This window comes from Macaca mulatta, chromosome 2 (assembly GCF_049350105.2).
Source record: "Macaca mulatta isolate MMU2019108-1 chromosome 2, T2T-MMU8v2.0, whole genome shotgun sequence".
NCBI lineage: Eukaryota > Metazoa > Chordata > Mammalia > Primates > Cercopithecidae > Macaca > Macaca mulatta.
Window position 1 is genome coordinate 181,942,428 of NC_133407.1, and position 19,316 is coordinate 181,961,743.

The 19,316-nt window shown below is 41.3% G+C and overlaps 1 protein-coding gene across 2 annotated transcripts in view; it reads left to right on the top strand.

Moving 5' to 3' along the window:
- ZBTB11 (zinc finger and BTB domain containing 11) overlaps positions 1 to 7,702 on the top strand; it is a 31,016-nt gene extending 23,314 nt beyond the window's left edge. For both annotated transcript variants that reach the window (XM_002808309.4, XM_015129689.3), the window contains exons 7-11: positions 414 to 558; positions 1,862 to 1,979; positions 3,744 to 3,902; positions 4,012 to 4,187; positions 5,464 to 7,702. In XM_002808309.4, the coding sequence (XP_002808355.3) occupies positions 414 to 558; positions 1,862 to 1,979; positions 3,744 to 3,902; positions 4,012 to 4,187; positions 5,464 to 5,981 (1,116 nt within the window). In that variant the 3' untranslated portion in view covers positions 5,982 to 7,702. The remainder of the gene's footprint in view (positions 1 to 413; positions 559 to 1,861; positions 1,980 to 3,743; positions 3,903 to 4,011; positions 4,188 to 5,463) is intronic.
- The last annotated feature ends 11,614 nt before the right edge of the window (positions 7,703 to 19,316 follow it).

The window sequence follows — 19,316 nt, forward strand, 5'->3', positions numbered from 1 at the left end:
AATTTCTCCCAGTGGATTGTGGAAAAGGAAAAAAATAATTAGTTCTTCATCACAGTTTGAAAAGCACTGTTGGTGGAACAGGAAATGATATATTGTTCTTGATTAAGCTTCCATGTCCCTTAATATACGGTATACTATTTACCGGTCTCAAGGATAGCATGAGATTTGTCTGATTTTTACTATTTTGAGAGTCTCTGGTAATCACATGGTTTTAAGATAACAATATATGTTGAATACTGAATCAGAAGAGGGGTCAGCTTTCAAGTTGGTTTCAACTTTCACTTTGTCATTATGTTTAAGTTAAATAATTTAAATATTTATTTAAAATAATATATTCATTTTCTCTGTCCTCGTTCTTCAGAAACAATCTCCCTTTTTGTTTTCTTGACTTAATCACCCCTGTTCTGTCTTAGGTCTGTGGAAAGACTTTTATCTATAAGCATGGTCTAAAATTACATCAGAGTCTTCATCAATCCCAAAAGCAGTTCCAGTGTGAACTATGTGTTAAGTCTTTTGTTACCAAACGGAGTCTTCAAGAACATATGAGTATTCACACAGGTAATGAGAAATTTATATTGACATAGTTACATTTCATAAACTATTAATGATTATGCTTTAATTATACCAGAAATTGCATTCATAAACTGATAGTCATGTGTACTCAATTTTGTATGAGACAGTATTTAAAATTAAAAGCATAGGCTGGGCACGGTGGCTCACGCCTGTAATCCCAGCAATTTGGGAGGCCGAGGCGGGCGGATCACGAGGTCAGGAGATCAAGATCATCCTGGCTAACACAGTGAAACCCCATCTCTACTAAAAATACAAAATATTAGCCGGGTGTGGTGGCGGGCTCCTGTAGTCCCAGCTACTCGGGAGGCTGAGGCAGGAAAATGGCGTGAACCCAGGAGGCGGAGCTTGCAGTGAGCTGAGATTGCGCCACGACACTCCAGCCTGGGTGACAGAACGAGACTCTGTCTCAAAAAAAAATTAATTAATTAATTAATTTTAAAAAGCGTTTTCTTAGATCTGGTTTTATAGCTGTGTTTGTGTATAGAATATTCGTTGTTTCCCTCAGTGTAGAAAAATGTGTACTAAGTATTAAAATCATGCGTAATTTAAATCCAGGCATAAAGAAATGATCATGCTTTTAAAAAGTTAAATGGTAGGCAGACATAATTGTCAACATAGTAGTTGGCTTATATTTTTTGTCCATGCATACTTATTTTTAGATGTTTTAAAGCAAAAATGTGGGAATAGTCAATGAAGGGTAGATATCTGCTGCAACTTGTATTCAACTCTATTACTATTACAATCCGTAGATCATACAACTGTATCACATTCTTTGGATCATACCTTCTGATAGTACTATAGTTGTTGAGAGGAAATGGGGATTTTGACATGGTTTATTGTTATTCTTAGATGTCTGCCAAATCTTACAGCTTCCATGTCCCTTTGGTAAAGTTACTTCTGAAATAACATAAAGAATTCTGCTAAAGGCCAGGCGTGGTGGCTCATGCCTGTAATCCCAGCGCTTTGGGAGGCCAAGGCGGGCAGATCACGAGGTCATGACATTGAGACGATCCTGGCTAACACGGTGAAATCCGTCTCTACTAAAAATACAAAAAATTAGCTGGGCGTGGTGTCATGTGCCTGTAGTCCCAGCTACTCGAGAAGCTGAGGCAGGAGAATGGCGTGAACCCGGGAGGCGGAGTTTGTGATGAGCCGAGATCACGCCACTGCACTCCATCCAGCCTGAGCAACAGAGTGAGATGCCATCTCAAAAGAAAAAAAAAAAAGAATTCTGTTAAAAGAAGACTGATTGCTGGATATGTGACAGGGTTATGATTTTTTCTAATAGGAGAGTCCAAGTACCTTTGCTCAGTTTGTGGAAAGTCTTTTCATAGGGGCTCTGGACTCAGCAAGCACTTCAAGAAACACCAACCAAAGCCTGAGGTTCGAGGCTATCATTGTACTCAGTAAGTATTCAATATGTGAGGCATTCAATTAATTTAATTACGTTTTTACTTAGTTTTCAAAAAATATTTGAAGATAATATTAAACTGTAACTTCAGTTTACTCTTGATTTTAATGTCCTTTTTTTCTTGCCTGAGGGTTACTATTTTTAACGTCTTTGAGATGTAAATCATTTACCATACAAATCACTCATTTAAAGTGATTTAAGATTTTCAGATGTACTACCTGGAAGTGGGGTGTGGGAAAGAAAAGTCTCACTGCCAGCCAGTTTCTTTTCCCGGGTCCTCTTTATTTTCCAGAGCCTCCTAAAATCTCTGTTATGATTGAGGTAAAATTCATATAACATAAAATTAGTCGGGCCAGGCACAACAGCTCAAGCCTGTAATCCCAGCACTTTGGGAGGCCAAGGCGGGCAGATCATCTGAAGTCAGAAGTTTGAGACCAGCCTAGCCAATGTGGCAAAACTCCATCTCTACTAAGAATACAAAAATCAGCCTGTCGTGGTATTTCACACCTGTAGTCCCAGCTACTTGGGAGGCTGAGGCAGGAGAATCACTTGAACCCAAGAGGTAGGAGGTTGCAGTGAGCCAAGATCGCACCACTGCACTCCATCCTGGGCGACAGAGTGAAACCCCACCTCAAAAAAAGAAAAGAAAAAGAAAAAAAGTCATTTTAGGGTGGGCTCAGTGACTCATGCCTGTAATTTCAACACTTCGGGAAACAGGTGGGGGGATTGCTTAAGGCCAGGAGTTCAAAACTAGTCTGGGCAGGCAGCATAGCAAGATCCTGTCTCTTAGGGGAAAAAAAAAGCCAGGAAGCTCTCTTTTGCTTTTTTTTTTAACTTTTAGGTTCAGGGGTACATCAGAAAGCTCTCTTAACAGAGATTCAACAATTTTTTTTCTTTGTTAAACATATGTCTGGTCACTGTAAGCTTTTAGTTTTCAGAGTTCCTGGTAAGGTTGATTGTAACAGTTTGCCAGTTTATCCTCTGCTTTTGTGGAGAGATGGGCTTTTGGAGCTTCCTACTTGACATATCTGTTGATGTTACTCTAATTAGTCTTATTCTGCAACAAAGATAGTTTGTTATCAATACATTTTTAGTTATAAGTGAAAGTACACTCAACCCGACCAGGTTTGAATTAAATATAAAGTCTGGGAGTCTGGGTGGTTTAATGTAAACTGGATTCAAATTCATTAGCACTTGTTTTCTCTGAGGCACCCTATGGACAAGACAGTGGCAGTGATTTCAGTCTCACATCCTCTCAGATTCCAAATTGTCAAACTTCTTTTCTGGTAGTTCATCAAAGCCCTGAGGATTACTCCAGTTACATCAAGTTAAGTCAGTCATCCCTGAGTTAATCACTATGGCCAAGGGAATGCTTTGTTGTGGTTAACTTAGGCCCAAGTCATTTGCTGTATCCCTAGGGTCAAAGGTAAAGCCTCCCCTCAACACATGGACTGAGAGTGAGAGGGTTGAATAGGGATCTCAAAGCGGGGTCACTTAGGGGAGAGAGAGATAATAGTAAATTTCCTCTGTAATAACCTTTGGGAACTATGCACGATTCTTTCTAAAACATTTCTAGTAGCCTTAAGATGAAAAGAACCTAAAACCCTGTAGCCTTTATGCAAGATTGGAAAATTAGGGAATTCTTTTAAGTTGAGATCATCTTTTGGAGTTCTAAAAAACTAAAAATAGTTACTGCATTCTTGGAAACTTGTTTTAAAGGAATAAGATTATCCAATTGGGTAACTGAACTTTATTGCAGATGTGAAAAAAGTTTCTTTGAAGCTAGAGATCTTCGCCAGCACATGAACAAACATCTTGGTGTGAAGCCATTCCAGTGCCAATTTTGTGATAAGTGCTATAGTTGGAAGAAAGATTGGTATTCCCATGTGAAGTCTCATTCTGTCACTGAGCCTTATAGGTGGGTAAATTTGAGAAGGAGCTGAACTTAATTGATACATGTGTGTACTCTGATTATTATGACTGCTGCTTCTTTGGACAAAATAATTTAGTCTTTTCCCCTATTTTAGGTGTAATATATGTGGCAAAGAATTTTATGAAAAAGCTTTGTTCAGAAGGCATGTAAAGAAAGCTACCCATGGGAAAAAAGGAAGAGCAAAGCAAAACCTGGAACGGGTGTGTGAAAAATGTGGAAGAAAATTCACTCAGCTAAGAGAGTATAGGAGACACATGAACAACCATGAAGGTAACTATACTTGGTATTATATGTATCCTTATAGAATAAAATCCAATCCAGTAGTGATTCTCCCTTTACCAGCTCTTTCACCTTCCTTGGTAAAAGATTAATTTCATATCTTTATTCAAATGACAGAGGTAATCCTGAACCTGAGTACCTAATTATTGTGTATATATAAATAGGTTCCTTTTTTAGTGAGCTGAATTCTGTATCCACATTGTTTTTTTTTTTTTAATTTATTTATTATTATTATACTTTAAGTTGTAGGGTACATGTGCATAACGTGCAGGTTTGTTACATATGTATACTTGTGCCATGTTGGTGTGCTGCACCCATCAACTCGTCATTTACATCAGGTATAACTCCCAATGCAATCCCTCACCCCTCCCCCCTCCCCATGATAGGCCCCAGTGTGTGATGTTCCCCTTCCTGAGTCCAAGTGATCTCATTGTTCAGTTCCCACCTATGAGTGAGAACATGCGGTGTTTGGTTTTCTGTTCTTGTGATAGTTTGCTAAGAATGATGGTTTCCAGCTGCATCCATGTCCCTACAAAGGACACAAACTCATCCTTTTTGATGGCTGCATAGTATTCCATGGTGTATATGTGCCACATTTGCTTAATCCAATCTGTCACTGATGGACATTTGGGTTGATTCCAAGTCTTTGCTATTGGTATCCACATTGTTATGCTGAACTAAACTATTTGAAACCTCTACTTTGAAAGAGTGAAGGAATAAATGAGATTATGCACAGAAACTAAAATTTGTCTCAATCACATCTGTCCATAGGAAGATCTTTAGAGAGATTTATAGTTCAGAATCTTGTTTATTCTTTTTTTTTTTTTGGAGACAGAGTCTGTCACTCAGGCTGGAGTGCAGTGACGCGATCCTGGCTCACTGCAACCTCTGCCTCCCAGATTGAAGCGATTGTCCTGCCTCAGCCTCTGGGACTACAGGCGCCCGCCACCACGCCAGGCTAATTTTTGTATTTTTAGTAGAGATGGGGTTTCACCATGTTGGTCAGGCTGGTCTTGAACTGCTGACCTCAGGTGATCCACCTGCCTCAGCCTCGCAAAGTGCTGGGATTACAGGCGTGAGCCACCGCGCCCGGCCCAGAATCTTGTTTATTCCAAGAAAAGCCATTGAGTCCTAAATAAAAGATTGCCACAGTCAAGATAGGAAGGCTTATGAGCTACTGTACTTTTTAATAAAAGGAAGTTTGGTAGGCAGTTTAAGTATATTTTGGTGCTTGCACCTCACTACACATTTTTTTTTCTTTTTTTAGGAGTTAAGCCATTTGAGTGCTTAACATGTGGAGTTGCTTGGGCTGATGCCCGATCTCTAAAACGCCACGTCAGAACACATACTGGTGAACGGCCCTATGTCTGTCCTGTATGTAGTGAAGCCTACATAGATGCTCGAACACTCCGTAAACATATGACAAAATTCCACAGAGACTATGTGCCTTGCAAAATTATGCTGGAAAAAGACACCCTTCAGTTTCATAACCAAGGAACTCAAGTGGCACATGCTGTTAGCATCTTAACAGCAGACATGCAGGAACAAGAAAGCAGTGGTCCTCAAGAACTTGAGACTGTGGTAGTGACAGGAGAAACTATGGAAGCTCTGGAAGCTGTTGCAGCTACTGAAGAGTATCCATCGGTATCTACACTTTCTGACCAAAGTATTATGCAAGTGGTTAATTATGTATTGGCACAACAGCAAGGACAGAAGCTATCTGAAGTTGCAGAAGCTATTCAAACTGTTAAAGTAGAGGTAGCACATATTTCAGAAGGAGAATGAGTATGTTAATGAAGATAAAAAGAAGTGACATCTCTTGTACACTGAACTCACAGAACATTTGTTTACAATTCTATGTGACTGTCTGCTTAGAGTTTACATATCAAAGCTCGGCTGTTTGGTAACGTAACATTTCCAAACATTTTGTCTGGCCAATGGGTTCTATAGAAAAGTCCATTTAGTGTAAAGAAATTGAAAACAAATCTATTAGGTTGGTGCAGTTACTTTTGCAGCAACCTAATATTTGATGGCAGTGGTTTATCATGATATACCTTTTATGAATTAATGTTTATAAATGACTGTACTGAATTTAAAACTGTACAGTTTCATTTGCATTTTGACATTACTTTATTATACATTTTGCATTTAAAAGGCTGTACCAGTTGGCTTTTCTTCTGTTTTATTCTCAAAATATAGAGATTCTGTGATTTATTTGCCCTGTTTATGGATTAAAAAGAAAATTCTAATATAAAGCATTTCAATAGGATGCATAGGTATATTACGTTTTTTAAATGCTTTAGATCTGTGATTCTTGACTTACTATTTATTTTATCCCCTTTTAAGTCAGGGATTCTTTATTCTGTTTTAAAGCACTTAATGAGTTACATGTTGTAATCAAGTTTGCACAATATATTTATCTATATGAGGAACCCATAAATGAATAGCTAATTTTTAAAATGCCATTAAAATGCATGAAATGCTTATTAAAACCTTACTATACTATTTCTTCAAGGCAAGCAAATTGACCATGAGAAAAGAACAGAGTTATTTAACACTGTTGATGGGAAAATTCTCCTTGATAACATACGACAATTAATGGAAAAAAAAATTCTCATTATTTGCAAAGAATGAACAAGTTAATGAACAAACAAGCTATGTTTGGTATGTTTTCAGCTTTTGTATCATGTTTAATTGTTTAATTTGGTTGAAAAACTGCAGTTGAGAAATCGGATAGCAATATAGATATTCACAGCGGCTCTGTGGATACCATGTAATTGTCAGGTAATTTCAGAATATTGAAAATTATTCAGTGCAGCCCTCATAGTATAATACTTGAAGAAATTGATTACAGTTCCACCAAATTGTTGAAGATAAATTATTTTTAAAGGTTACGAAAACTGAGTTATATTAATTCATATGTTTGATTTTTAAATCCCACCTCCTCAAGCTCTATCCTATTTTCTGATTTTGAAAATAACCATGAGAGATGCCACATTTCTCTCTGGGAAACTACCACTCAAAGTATAATTGTTAAAAATTAAGCTTTTAGGTATTAGAAGCTGTTATAAAGTATAAAATTAAGACATAAGCAGATCACATGTAAATCATTCCTAAAGCACAAGAAAAGAATGTGCCTTGATGTACATATATTATTAAGATGCCTCTCCCAGTTTACTTTAAAAATGGCTTTAAGGATAAAGAATAAATGTGATAGCTATGCATGCATTATATATTTGCATTTGCAAATTTCCCATTGTTTTACCAGCTGTGTGGCTGACTTTCAATTTTAAGAAGTGAATTGACATACAGCCCTTAACTTTATAATGGCTGCTCATTTATCTTATCTTTCAGTTAGTGAAAAAGCATTTCAACCTGACTAAAATTTGGAATTGTGTCTTTTATGTTCCATTCTCTGTTGTTACTAGATTTAGTTTAAAAATTGTATATGACCATTAATGTATGTCATAAACATGTAAATAAAAGATGTTGAATCTTGTTTAAAAGCATGGACTTTGGAGTTGAGCTTGTTACTATTTTCAGTTCATAAATCAGTTGTTACTTGATGTGTTAATTTTTTTTTAAAAGAGAAAGGAAATCAAACACTAAAAAATAACAATTGGAGGAACACTTAATATTAAAACTTCTTACTCTTAAATATAATTGATAGGGACAAGAGGCAAGGAAATAATGGGTAGAAGAGGGCAGTTCCCCAGCAAAAGCCTGGAAACCCATGGCCCTAAATGGGAACAGGCATTCCTGTTTCGATGTCCAAATGTTGCCTTTTGGTCCACCATGCCTCCCTATCCTGTACCTATATAAACCCTAAACCCCAGGCTCCATGAGCAGAAGAGTGGTGTGGCAGAGAAGGAGAGAAGAGAGGAGCATCTAAATGCCCAGAGGAGTTCAGCTGGGGACGGCGGGAGAGGAGATCAGCCATGGGACAGCTAAACTCCAGGAGAAGATCATCTTCCCACTCCATCCCCTTTCCAGCTCCCCATCCATCCCGCTGAGAGTCATCTTTATCCGGCAATAAAATCCCCCGCATCTACCATCCTTCAGTTTGTCCATGTGACCTGATTCTTCCTGGATGCTGGACAAGAACCCAGGTACTAAGAGGGCACTGAGCTAGTTAACACTTAACGCCATCTGTAGACAGCAGAGCTAAAGGAGCACTGTAACATGCCCACTGGGGCTTTGGCAGTTGCAACCACCCCCACCAGACGCTACTGTGGGGCCAGAGCCCAAAAGTGCTCAGTCTGGCTCCCGCACTTGCCTGTCTGTGTGCTTCCCCTCCTGTAAGGGGTTTGGCTGAACAGATGAGCCACACCCCTGTCGCATGTCCTGTGAGGATATCAGGGAACTCTTCTGTTTTACAATCTTGTCACAGGATTATATATTGTGCCATCAACCATCAACTTGAAATAATTTAAATTTGTAAATTATATAAATTCCATGTAGAAACAAATGTTAAGAAGGTTCCAAAACTTCAATGCAGTTTTAATGTTACCAAGAGGGCATTGTTAATTTATAACAATTCCTTTTTAGAAACATAAAGCATATTGCTGTCATGAGATGACCCAAAAACTATGGGTGTCTCCTGATCAAATATGGAGGCCTTAAGCACTTTTGGCTACTTGTTACTGCTACTAAGCAATTTGAATCACTGCTGTTACTCCCTGAAATGCATGTATTGTCAATAGAAATGAAGTAATGCTCTAATAGGTTTTAATATGTTCATTTTACTAAAAGCCAATAGGGGTTTGCATAATTGCACAAGTTACTTAAACTGTTGGATTTAGAGCTAATGCAAACCTTCAGGCTTTTTTTCTCCCCACTGTTGTTGTTTTCATAGCATTAGTATAAACTAGTGTGGGCATGTTTTTTTTGTTTGTTGTTTGAAACAGGGTCTCTGTTGCCCAGGCCAGAGTGCAGTGGTGCAAACACGGCTCTCTACAGCCTTGACCTCCTGGACTCAAGCAATGCTGCCTCAGCCTCCCAGGCAGTGGGGACCACAGGTGTGCACCACCATGCCCAGCTAGATAATTTCTTTATTTTTTGTAGAGATGGAGTGTCGCCATGTTGCCCAGGCTGGTCTCAAACTCCTAGGCTCAACTGATCCTCCCACCTAAGCCTTCCAGAGTGCTGGGATTACAGGTGTGAGCCACTGCACTGGGCCAGTGATGCTTTCTGGGCTGATGATGCTTTCTGTTCCTGATTCTTTCAAATCTAATCTTTTTGGAGGTTCCTAACAGGGGTTTTACATTCAATGCTTGGCACATATGCAGTAAAAGTTAGCCTTTGCTTCCCCAATCCTATAAATTTATCAGAACTAGTTGTTGAAATGTGTGGAGCAAAGATACATAATTTCTTTAATCACTTAAAATACACCGTACTTATTTTGTAGTCTATTATTTGAAGATTTGATTTTGGGTTTTGGTTTTTTGTTTGTTTGTTTGTTTGTTTTTGGCTAGTCAAGTGAAGCAGTGGGAATGGAGAAGGAACAAAGAAATCTGTAACTGGTTGTGACCAATTAGTTATAAATACCACTGCAATTTTACCAGCCATCAGAAGTTTTGAAGTTTAATACTACTGTTACTAGATTTTTTGTGGGTGGGGGTTGGACAGGGTCTCACTCCCATCGCCCAGGCTGGAGTGCAGTGGCACTATCATTGTTCACTGCAGTCTCGACTTCTGGGCTCAGGTGATCCTCCCATCTCAGCCCCCAGAGTAGCTGGGACTACAGGTGTATGCCACCACATCCAGCTCATTTTTTGTATTTCTAGTAGAGATGGGGTTTCACCATGTTATGGAGGCTGGTCTGGAACTCCTTGCTCAAGTGATCCACCCACCTCAGCCTCCCAAAGTGTTGGGATTACAGGTGTGAGCCACTGTGCCCAGCCCTTCAAGTACTTTTATCTTTTGGAGTATGAGTTAAGCTCCTATAGGGCCTGCTATGGTTGAAACGTTTATATCTTACAGAATTCATGTTGAAACTTAATCCCTAATGCAGCAGTATTGAGGTGTGGCTTTGGGGGGTGATTGAGTCATGAGGGCCTTGCCCTCATGAATATATTAGTGCCTTGTAAAAGGGCTGGAAGCTACTAGCTTTTGCCTTACGGCCTTGTGCCATGTGAGAACACAGCAACAAGGCTCCATTTTGGAAGCAGAGAGCAGCTGTCGCCAAACACTGAGCCTAGCAGAGCCTTGATCTTGAACTTCCCAGCCTCCAGAACTGTGACAAAATAAATGTATGTTATTTACAAATTATGCAGTTTATGGTATTTTGTTATAGCAGCCCAAATGGACTAATGACCTTATTTTAGGGAATCTTACGCCACCTACCTAGGTTGAAGATAGTCCTTCCAGATCAGTTTGTTTTCTTCTGCTAGGTTCCTGCAGGAGTATCAGTGGCTAGGTACTATATTTCCATCAACTTCTCAGCCTATTGTTTCCCAGGTGAATAATTGTAAATTTGAACTCTAAACCAGTATTAGAACAAGCCTATTTTGTAGCACATCTTCAGGGTGCCATGGCTCATGCCTGTAATCCCAGCACTTTGGGAGGCTGAGGTGGGCGGATCACCTGAAGTCAGGAGTTCAAGACCAGCCTGGCTAACATGAAGCCCTGTCTCTACTAAAAATACAAAATTAGCCGGGCGTGGTGGTGCATGCCTATAATCCCAGGTACTCGGGAGGCTGAGGCAGGAACATGGTTTAAACCTGGGAGGCAGAGGTTGCAGTGAGACGAGATAATGCCATTGCACTCCAGCCTGGGCAATAAGGGCGAAACTCCGTCTGAAAATAAAACCTCTTCAGGGGACGCTTTTGGCCCACCTGAAGCTCGGCATGAGACAATATCCTTCTCTCTCTGGGGTGGCGCATGGATTTTTTTCTGATTTGTGTTTTCGCTGAAAGTAAAGCTCTTCATTGGGCCCAGCTTTGTGTAGAGCTGTCAGTTTCTATTCTTGTGTACCCAAATCCTGATCTCTTGTCACCGTTTGGCTGTCCAAAGCCAATCCCTTTGAGACTGGCAATCTCATCTACTAGAGGCTACTGCAGTTTCAACTCAGTTTCATATTTGGAGCCCTAGGACATTCCCTTTCTTACAAAGTAAGTACTTTGACTTTCAAAGGATGTTACAGCGGAAATTTTCAGGTGTCTTAGTCTGCCACAAACTGAAAACAATGTCGTGTTGTTTTTAAAAATATTTTTACCCCGTAGTTACTCTCTTCTTTCTTCTTGGGGTGTCGTATTTTAGCAGTCTTCCTTCACGTTGAACATATTTTGGCAGTGTTTTTTTTACCCTCAGTACCTTTGTCTTTCTCTCCATCTTCTCCCTTCCTGATAACCTATGACAGTCCCTTGACCTGATTTTTAACTGTTTTTATTCAATTATCTATTGAATTCTTTATTTCAAAAATTATATTTTTATGCTAGAATTTCCACGTTTCTTCATAGATGCTTATTTCTGCTTCCCATTTCCATTCAGCTTACTTTGCTGATTTTATTCATATGTTCATTTAAAATTCTTATTGAGCCGGGTGCAGTGGCGCACGCCTGTAATCCCAGCACTTTGGGAGGCTGAGGCTAGAGGCTGAGGCTTGAGGTCAGCATTTCGAGACCAGTCTAGCCAACATGGCAAAACCCCGTCTCTACTAAAAATAGAAAAAAAATAGCCAATGGTGATGGTGGGTGCCTATAATCCCAGCTACTAGGGAGGTTGAGGCAGGAAAATTGCTTGAACCCAGAAAGCAGAGGTTGCACTGTGTTGAGATTGTGCCACTGCACTCTAGGCTGGGCTACAGAGTGAGACTCTGTCTCCAAAAAAAAAAAAAAAAAATTGGCTGGGCATGGTAGCACGTGCCTATAATCCCAGCTACTGGGGAGGCTGAGGCAGGGGAATCGCTTGAACCCAGGAGGCGGAGGTTGCAGTGAGCCGAGATCGCGTCACTGACTGCACTCTAGCCTGGGCGACAGAGGGAGAGTCCGTTTCAAAAAAAAAAAAAAGAATGTGTCTGTTCTATGTGCTGTGCTAAAAAACTATTACTTTGAATATATCACAAGTTATACTAGGATTTTACTGGAAAGTAGTCCCGATCCGGACCCCAAGAGAGGGTCCTTTGACCTCGCGTGAGATTTCGAATTCAGAGTGAGTCCATAGAGTAAAGTGAACGGGCGCGGTGGCTCACGCCTGTAATCCCAGCACTTTGGGAGGCCGAGGCGGGCGGATCACAAGGTCAGGAGATCGAGACCACGGTGAAACCCCGTCTCTACTAAAAATACAAAAAATTAGCTGGGCACGGTGGCGGGCGCCTGTAGTCCCAGCTACTCAGGAGGCTGAGGCAGGAGAATGGCGTAAACCCGGGAGGCGGAGCTTGCAGTGAGCCGAGATCGCGCCACTGCACTCCGACAGAGCGAGACTCTGTCTCCAAAATATAAAATAAAATAAAATAAAATAAAATAAAATAATAAAATAAAATAAAAAATAAAATAAGGAATAGGGCCGGGCGCGGTGGCTCAGGCCTGTAACCCCAGCACTTTGGGAGGCCCAGGCAGGCGAATCACACAGGAGATCCAGACCAGCCTGGCCAATATGGTGAAACCCTGTCTCTACTAAAAATACAAAAATTACCTGGGCATGGTGGCACTTGCCTGTAATCCCAGCTACTTGGGAGGCTGAGGCAGGAGAATCACTTGAACCTGGGAGGTGGAGGTTGCAGTGAGCGGAGACCTTGCCACAGCACTCCAGCCTGGGCAACAGAACGAGACTCCCTCTCAAAAAAGAAACAAGAAAATAAAGGAATAAAAGAATGGCTCTGCCATAGGCAGAGCAGCGGTATGGGCTGCTCCACTGAGTATACTTATAGCTATTTCTTGATTATATGCTAAACAAGGGGTAGATTATTCATGAGTTTTTCAGGAAAGAGGTGGGCAATTCCCAGAACAGAGTTCCTCCACTTTTTAGACCACATAGGGTAACTTCCTGACATTGCCATGGCATTTGTAAACTGTCATGGCACCAGTGGGAGTGTCTTTTAGCATAACACATTGTAATTAGCGTATAATGAGCAGTGAGGATGATCAGAGGTCACTTTCATCACCATCTTGGTTTTGGTGTGTTTTAGCCGGCCTCTTCACCACATCCTGTTTTATCAGCAAGGTTTTTATGACCTGTATCTTGTGCTAAACTTCCATCTTATCCTGTGACTAAGAATGCTTAATCTCCTGGGAATGCAGCCCGTAGGTCTCAGCCTTATTTTACCCAGCCCCTATTCAAGATGGAGTCACTCTGGTTCTAACACCTCTGACACCATTGATGGGCATTTGGGTTATTTCTAGCTTTGGGCTGTCATGAAGAATGCTGTAAACAACATTTTTACACTTGTCATGTCTCTTGGTATAAATGTGCATGCATTTCTGTTGGGTACATAACTAACAGTGGAATTTCTGAGTCATTTGGATTTGTGACTGTGAAATCGCTTTGGAAAGGATTATATCAGTGAGAAAATTATCGTAGTCTGGGAGATCTGATTTAGCCAACTTCCCTCTTGTCTTTAGCGTTCAAGCTGTCCTAATTATTTCTGGGTTTAAGATAGTTGAAATGATAATCCCCTTTCCCTAAACAACTGCCTTTGTAAGGCTGAGAGACCACCAGGTTAGGAGGATGGATGAGCCTGAATTCTGCTAAGGTGTGGACAAAAGTGAATGCCAGCCATTATTCCAGAGGTCACAAGATATGCAACTTCCTCAGTTACTCCTGAAGAGAACATCTCCATGTAGAACCTGAGATTGGCCTTTCGAGATATCTTTTCAGGCTTTTTGCATGTCTTACTTGAATGACTTCACCTGGACCCACCAACCATCCTGTGGCCCCAGCCGGAAGTGACTCCGGGCAAGAAGACAACTTCAACTCCCTGTGATTTCATCTCTGAACTAACAAATCAGCAGCAAGCACCCATAGCTTAGAAACCGCTACCCCTTTCCCCAAACTGCCTTTGAAAAATCTCTAATCTGTGAGCCTTCAAGGAGATTGATTGAAGTAGTAACTCTGTCTCCCAGGTGGTGGCATGACTGGCCTTGTATCAATTAAACTCTTTATTACAAGGCAATGAATTTATTTTGTTTTTGCAGCGAACAGAAAGAACCAGTCAGATGGTTACAAATGTTCAACTTTTCTAAGATAATATGTTCAGGCTGGGTGTATCCCAGCACTTTGGGAGGCTGAGGCGGGCAGATCACCTGAGGTCAGAAGTTCAAGACTAGCCTGACCAACATAGTGAAACCTCGTCTCTACTAAAAATACAAAAATTAGCCAGATATGGTGGCACATGCCTGTAATCTCAGCTACTCGGAGGCTGAGGTGGGAGAATTGCTTGAACCCGGAAGGTGTAGGTTGCCATGAGCCGAGATCTTGCCACTGGACTCCAGCCCGGGTGACAGAGCAAGACTCCATCTCAAAAAAAAAAAAAAAACAAAATAAAACCTGAGACTAGGTAATTTATTGTAAAAAGAGGTTTATTTGGCTCATAATTCCAAAGGCTGTACAGAAAGCATAGCTGGGGAGACCGCAGGAAACTTATAATCATGGTGGAAGTCAAAGGAGAAGTAGTCACGTCTTACGTGGCCAGAGCAAGAGGAAGAGAGAGAGAAGGGAGGTGTCACACTTTTAAACAACCGGATCTTGTGAGAGCTCTGTCAGGAGAATAGTACCAAAGGAGTAAATCCACCCCTGTACTCCAATCACCTCCCACCAGGCCCCACCTCCAACATTGGGGAATACAATTTGACATGAGATTTGGGTGGAGACACAGACCTAAACCATATCGGCCATTCAGATATCCTTTTTGTGAAGTAATTATTTCTTAATATCATACCCAATTTCCAATGGGATTTTGTATCTTTTTCTCTTTCTGAATGCAAACTCTTTGTCATTTATGCTTTGCAAACTCCGTCTCCCACTTCAGAGCTTGACTTTTCATTCTCTTAATGGGATCTTTTCATGAATGTCCTTAACTTTAATGTCACCCAATTTATAAATCTGTCTTTTAGAGATTTTCCCTGTCAGAAGGTCATTACATTTCCTTAATCTTGTAAAAATTTTATGGGCTGGGTGCAGTGGCTCACACCTGTAATCTCAGCACTTTGGGAGGTCAACATGGGTGGATCACAAGGTCGGGAGTTTGAGACCAGCCTGGCCAACATAGTGAAACCCCATCTCTACTAAAAATTAGCCGGGCATGGTGGCATACACCTGTAGTCGCAGCTACTTGGGAGGCTGAGGCAGCAGAAGCGCTTCAATCCGGGAGGCGGAGGTTGTGGTGAGTTGAGATCATACCACTGCATTCCAGCGTGGGCAATAGAGTGAGACTCCACCTCAAAAACAAAAAACAAAAAAAAAATTTATGCCAGGCACAGTAGCTCATGCCTGTAATCCCAGCACTTTGGGAGGCCAAGGCAGGCAGATCACTTGAGATCAGGTGTTTAAGACCAGCCTGGCCAACATCGTGAAACCCCATCTCTACTAAAAATGCAAAAATTAGCCATATGTGGTGGCGCATGCCTGTAATCCCAGCTACTCAGGAGGCTGAGGCAGGAGAATTGCTTGAACCCGGGAGGTGGAGGTTGCAGTGAGCTGAGGTCATACCACTGTACTCCAGCCTGGGTGACAGAGCGAGACTGTCTCAAAAAAATTAAAAGTAAAAATAAATATACATTTTATGATTTTACCTTTTTGTTTTTTGAGATAGGCTCTTGCTCTGTCACCCAGGATGGAGTGCAGTGGCTCAGTCATAGCTCACTACAGCCTTGAACTTCTGGATTCAAGGGATCCTCTCACCTCAGCCTTCTGAGTTGCTGGGGACTACAGGTACCACCAATGCCGGCTTATTTTTATTTTTATTTTTATTTCTTTTTGCCATAGAGATGGGAATCTCTTTTTGTTGTCTAGGCTGGTCTTGAGCTCCTGATTTCAAGCTATCCTCCCACCTCAGCCTCCGAAAGTGTGGTATTACAGGTGTGAGCCTCCGCATCTGGCCCTACTTTTTATATTTAGATCTATAATCCGTCTTGAATAGAGCTAGAGGCCAAGCTTCTTTAAGTACAGATTCCCAATTGTGCATATATAATTTTTAAATGTACTGACATTTCACCACTGTTCAGCAATGTCATCTTTGTCATGAATCTAGGGTACGTGTATATGTGGGTTTCATTCCAGACTCTCTATTCTGCTTCTTTGCTCTATTTTTGTATCCTTGCACCAATAACACATTGTCTTAATTAATGCAGGTTTATGATAATTTTGACATCTGGTAGAGTAAGTCCTCCCACATTGTTCTTATTGCAGTTTGTCTTGGGTATTCTTTCCATGTGAATTTTAGAATCACATTGTCAATTTCTCTTTTTTTTTTTTTTTTGAGACGGAGTTTCACTCTTGTCGCCCAGGCTGGAGTGCAATGGTGGGATCCCGGCTCACTGCAATCTCTGCCTCCCGGGTTCAAGTGATTCTCCTGCCTCAGCCTCCTGAGTAGCTGAGTTTACAAGCACCCACCACCATACCCACCTAATTTTTGTATTTTTAGTAGCGACGGGATTTCAACATGTTGTCTAGTCTGGTCTCAAACTCCTGACCTCAGGTGATCCGCCCACCTCGGCCTTCCAAAGTGCTGGGATTACAGGCATGAGCCCTTGCACCTGGCCTACTTTGTCAATTTTCATAGCAAAAACCTGCTTGGTTTTGACTGGAATTGCATTGACACTATAAATCAATTTGGGGAGAATTGATATTGTCGATGAAAAGAGTCAAATTCTGTAAAATATTTGAAAAGATTTATTCTGAGCCAAATATGAGTGCCCATGGCCCGTGACACAGTCCTAGGAGGTCCTGAGACCATGTGTCCAAGGTGGTCGGGGTGCAGCTTGGTTTTGTACATTTTTGGGGAGGCATGAGACATCAATCAAATACATTTAAGAAATACATTGGTTTGGTCCAGAAAGACAGAACAACTCAAAGCAGAGGCTTCCAAGCTATACATGAATTTAAACTTTCTGGCTGACAATTGGTTGAGTTTGTGTAAAGACCTGGGATTCATAGAAAGGGAATGTTCAATTAAGATAAAAATTGTGGAGATCAAAGTTCTTTTAAAGTCTTACAGTGGCTGCCCTTAGAGACAATAGATGACAAATGTTTCCTATTTAGATCTTATTTAATCTCTTTAGGATTGGGAGGGTCTGGAAGAAAAAGATCTAGCTATACTAATAGAGATTCTTTATAGATGCAAATTTTCCCCCACAAAGAAGAGTTTTGTAGGGCCATTTCAAAATATGGCAGAGAAACATGTTTTGGAGTATATTTTGATTTTCTTCCTTGTCTCGTAATCTTATGCCAGAGTCAGGTTGGAAAGTAAATCACGATATACAGGGTTAAATAAAACCCATCTAATGAGAATTTGCTTTGTAGGGCGTGACTCCCCAGACCCCTCAGACAGGAACGTGGGCAATATAAAAAATTAGAGTTTTGTCCTCAATATCTTTATAATACTGAATTTTTGTGTACAGTGTTTTATGTTTTATATGACTATTGTATATTTTTCCACTTATTTAGGTTATTTTTAATTTGTCTTATAGTGTTTTATAGTCTGCATGTGTACATTTTTTGATTTATTTTTAGTTACATTTTTAGGTAATTGTGAGTTGTATTGTTGTGGCTCAGAAAATAAGGCCGGGCGCGGTGGTTCACGCCTGTAATCCCAGCACTTTGGGAGGCTGAGGCGGGTGGATCACCTGAGGTCAGGAGTTCGAGACCAGCCTGGCCAACATGGCGAAACCCTGTCTCTACTAAAAATTAAAAAAAAATAGCTGCGTGTGGTGGCACGTGCTTGTAGTTCCAACCACTTAGGAGGCTGAGGCAGGAGAATCATTTGAACCGGGAGGTAGAGGTTGCAGTGAGCCAAGATCATGCCACTGCACTCCAGCCTGGATGACAAAGTGAGACTCTGTCTCAAAAAATAATAATAATATGCCCCAAAATACAGTGCTTTGGGCGTGCTGAGTGCTTTGAACTAAGGGAGAACCAAGGTCTCTTTGACCTTCTCCAGCTCCCCTGTCCTTCCTCCTCTTTACCTCCCTAAGCACAGAGAGGGGCTTTCTCTGAAGTTTCCTTATCTGACTATGGGAATTTCCTCCAGAAGAAATGCAACTGTCATGAGCACCACCCCCACCCCCCAAATAATCTCATGCATAGGGAAAATTAACTCACAGAAAGACTAACGGTCAACACCACCTATTCTGAGGACTGCTACCTAAGAGACATTACCTGTATAATAAAACAGCTTTATTCACCGTGCTGTTCCTCCCCTCAACATCCCATAACCTGTCAGTACTTCTCCCCAGAAATCCCAAGCCCCTATTTCTATTTTTTCTCTCTTTTTTTTTTTCTTTTGAGACAGAGTGTCACAGTTGCCCAGGCTGGAGTGCAGTGGCACAATCTCGGCTCACTGCAACCTCCACCTCCTGGGTTCAAGCAAGTCTCCTGCCTCAGCCTCCCTAGTAACTGGGATTACAGGTGCCCACCACCAGCCCCAGTTAATTTTTTTTTGTATTTTTGTAGAGACAGGGTTTCACCGTGTTGTCCAGGCTGGTCTCGAACTCCTGACCTCAAGTAATCCACCTACCTCGGCGTCCCCAAGTGTTGGGATTATGGGCATGAGCCCCCACACCTGGCCCCCAAGCCCCTATTTCTTGCTGTAGGTCATGACACTAGAACAACTTAAGTCATCTGGTCCTTCTTTATGTCTCATGATTTGTGGGACTCCTGTACACATGCATGTAATAAATTTGCATGCCACGGCCAAGCATGGTGGCTCATGCCTATAATCCCAGCACTTTGGGAGACCGAGGTGGGTAGATTATGAGGTCAGGAGATCGAGACCATCCTGGCTAACACAGTGAAACCCTGTCTCTACTAAAAATACAAAAAATTAGCCGGGCATGGTGGCATGCACCTATAGTCCCAGTTACTCGGAAGGCTGAGTCAGGAGAATCACTTGAACCCGGGAGGCGAAGGTTGCAGTGAGCCGAGATTGCGCCACTGTGCTCCAGCCTGGGTGATAGAGCGAGATTC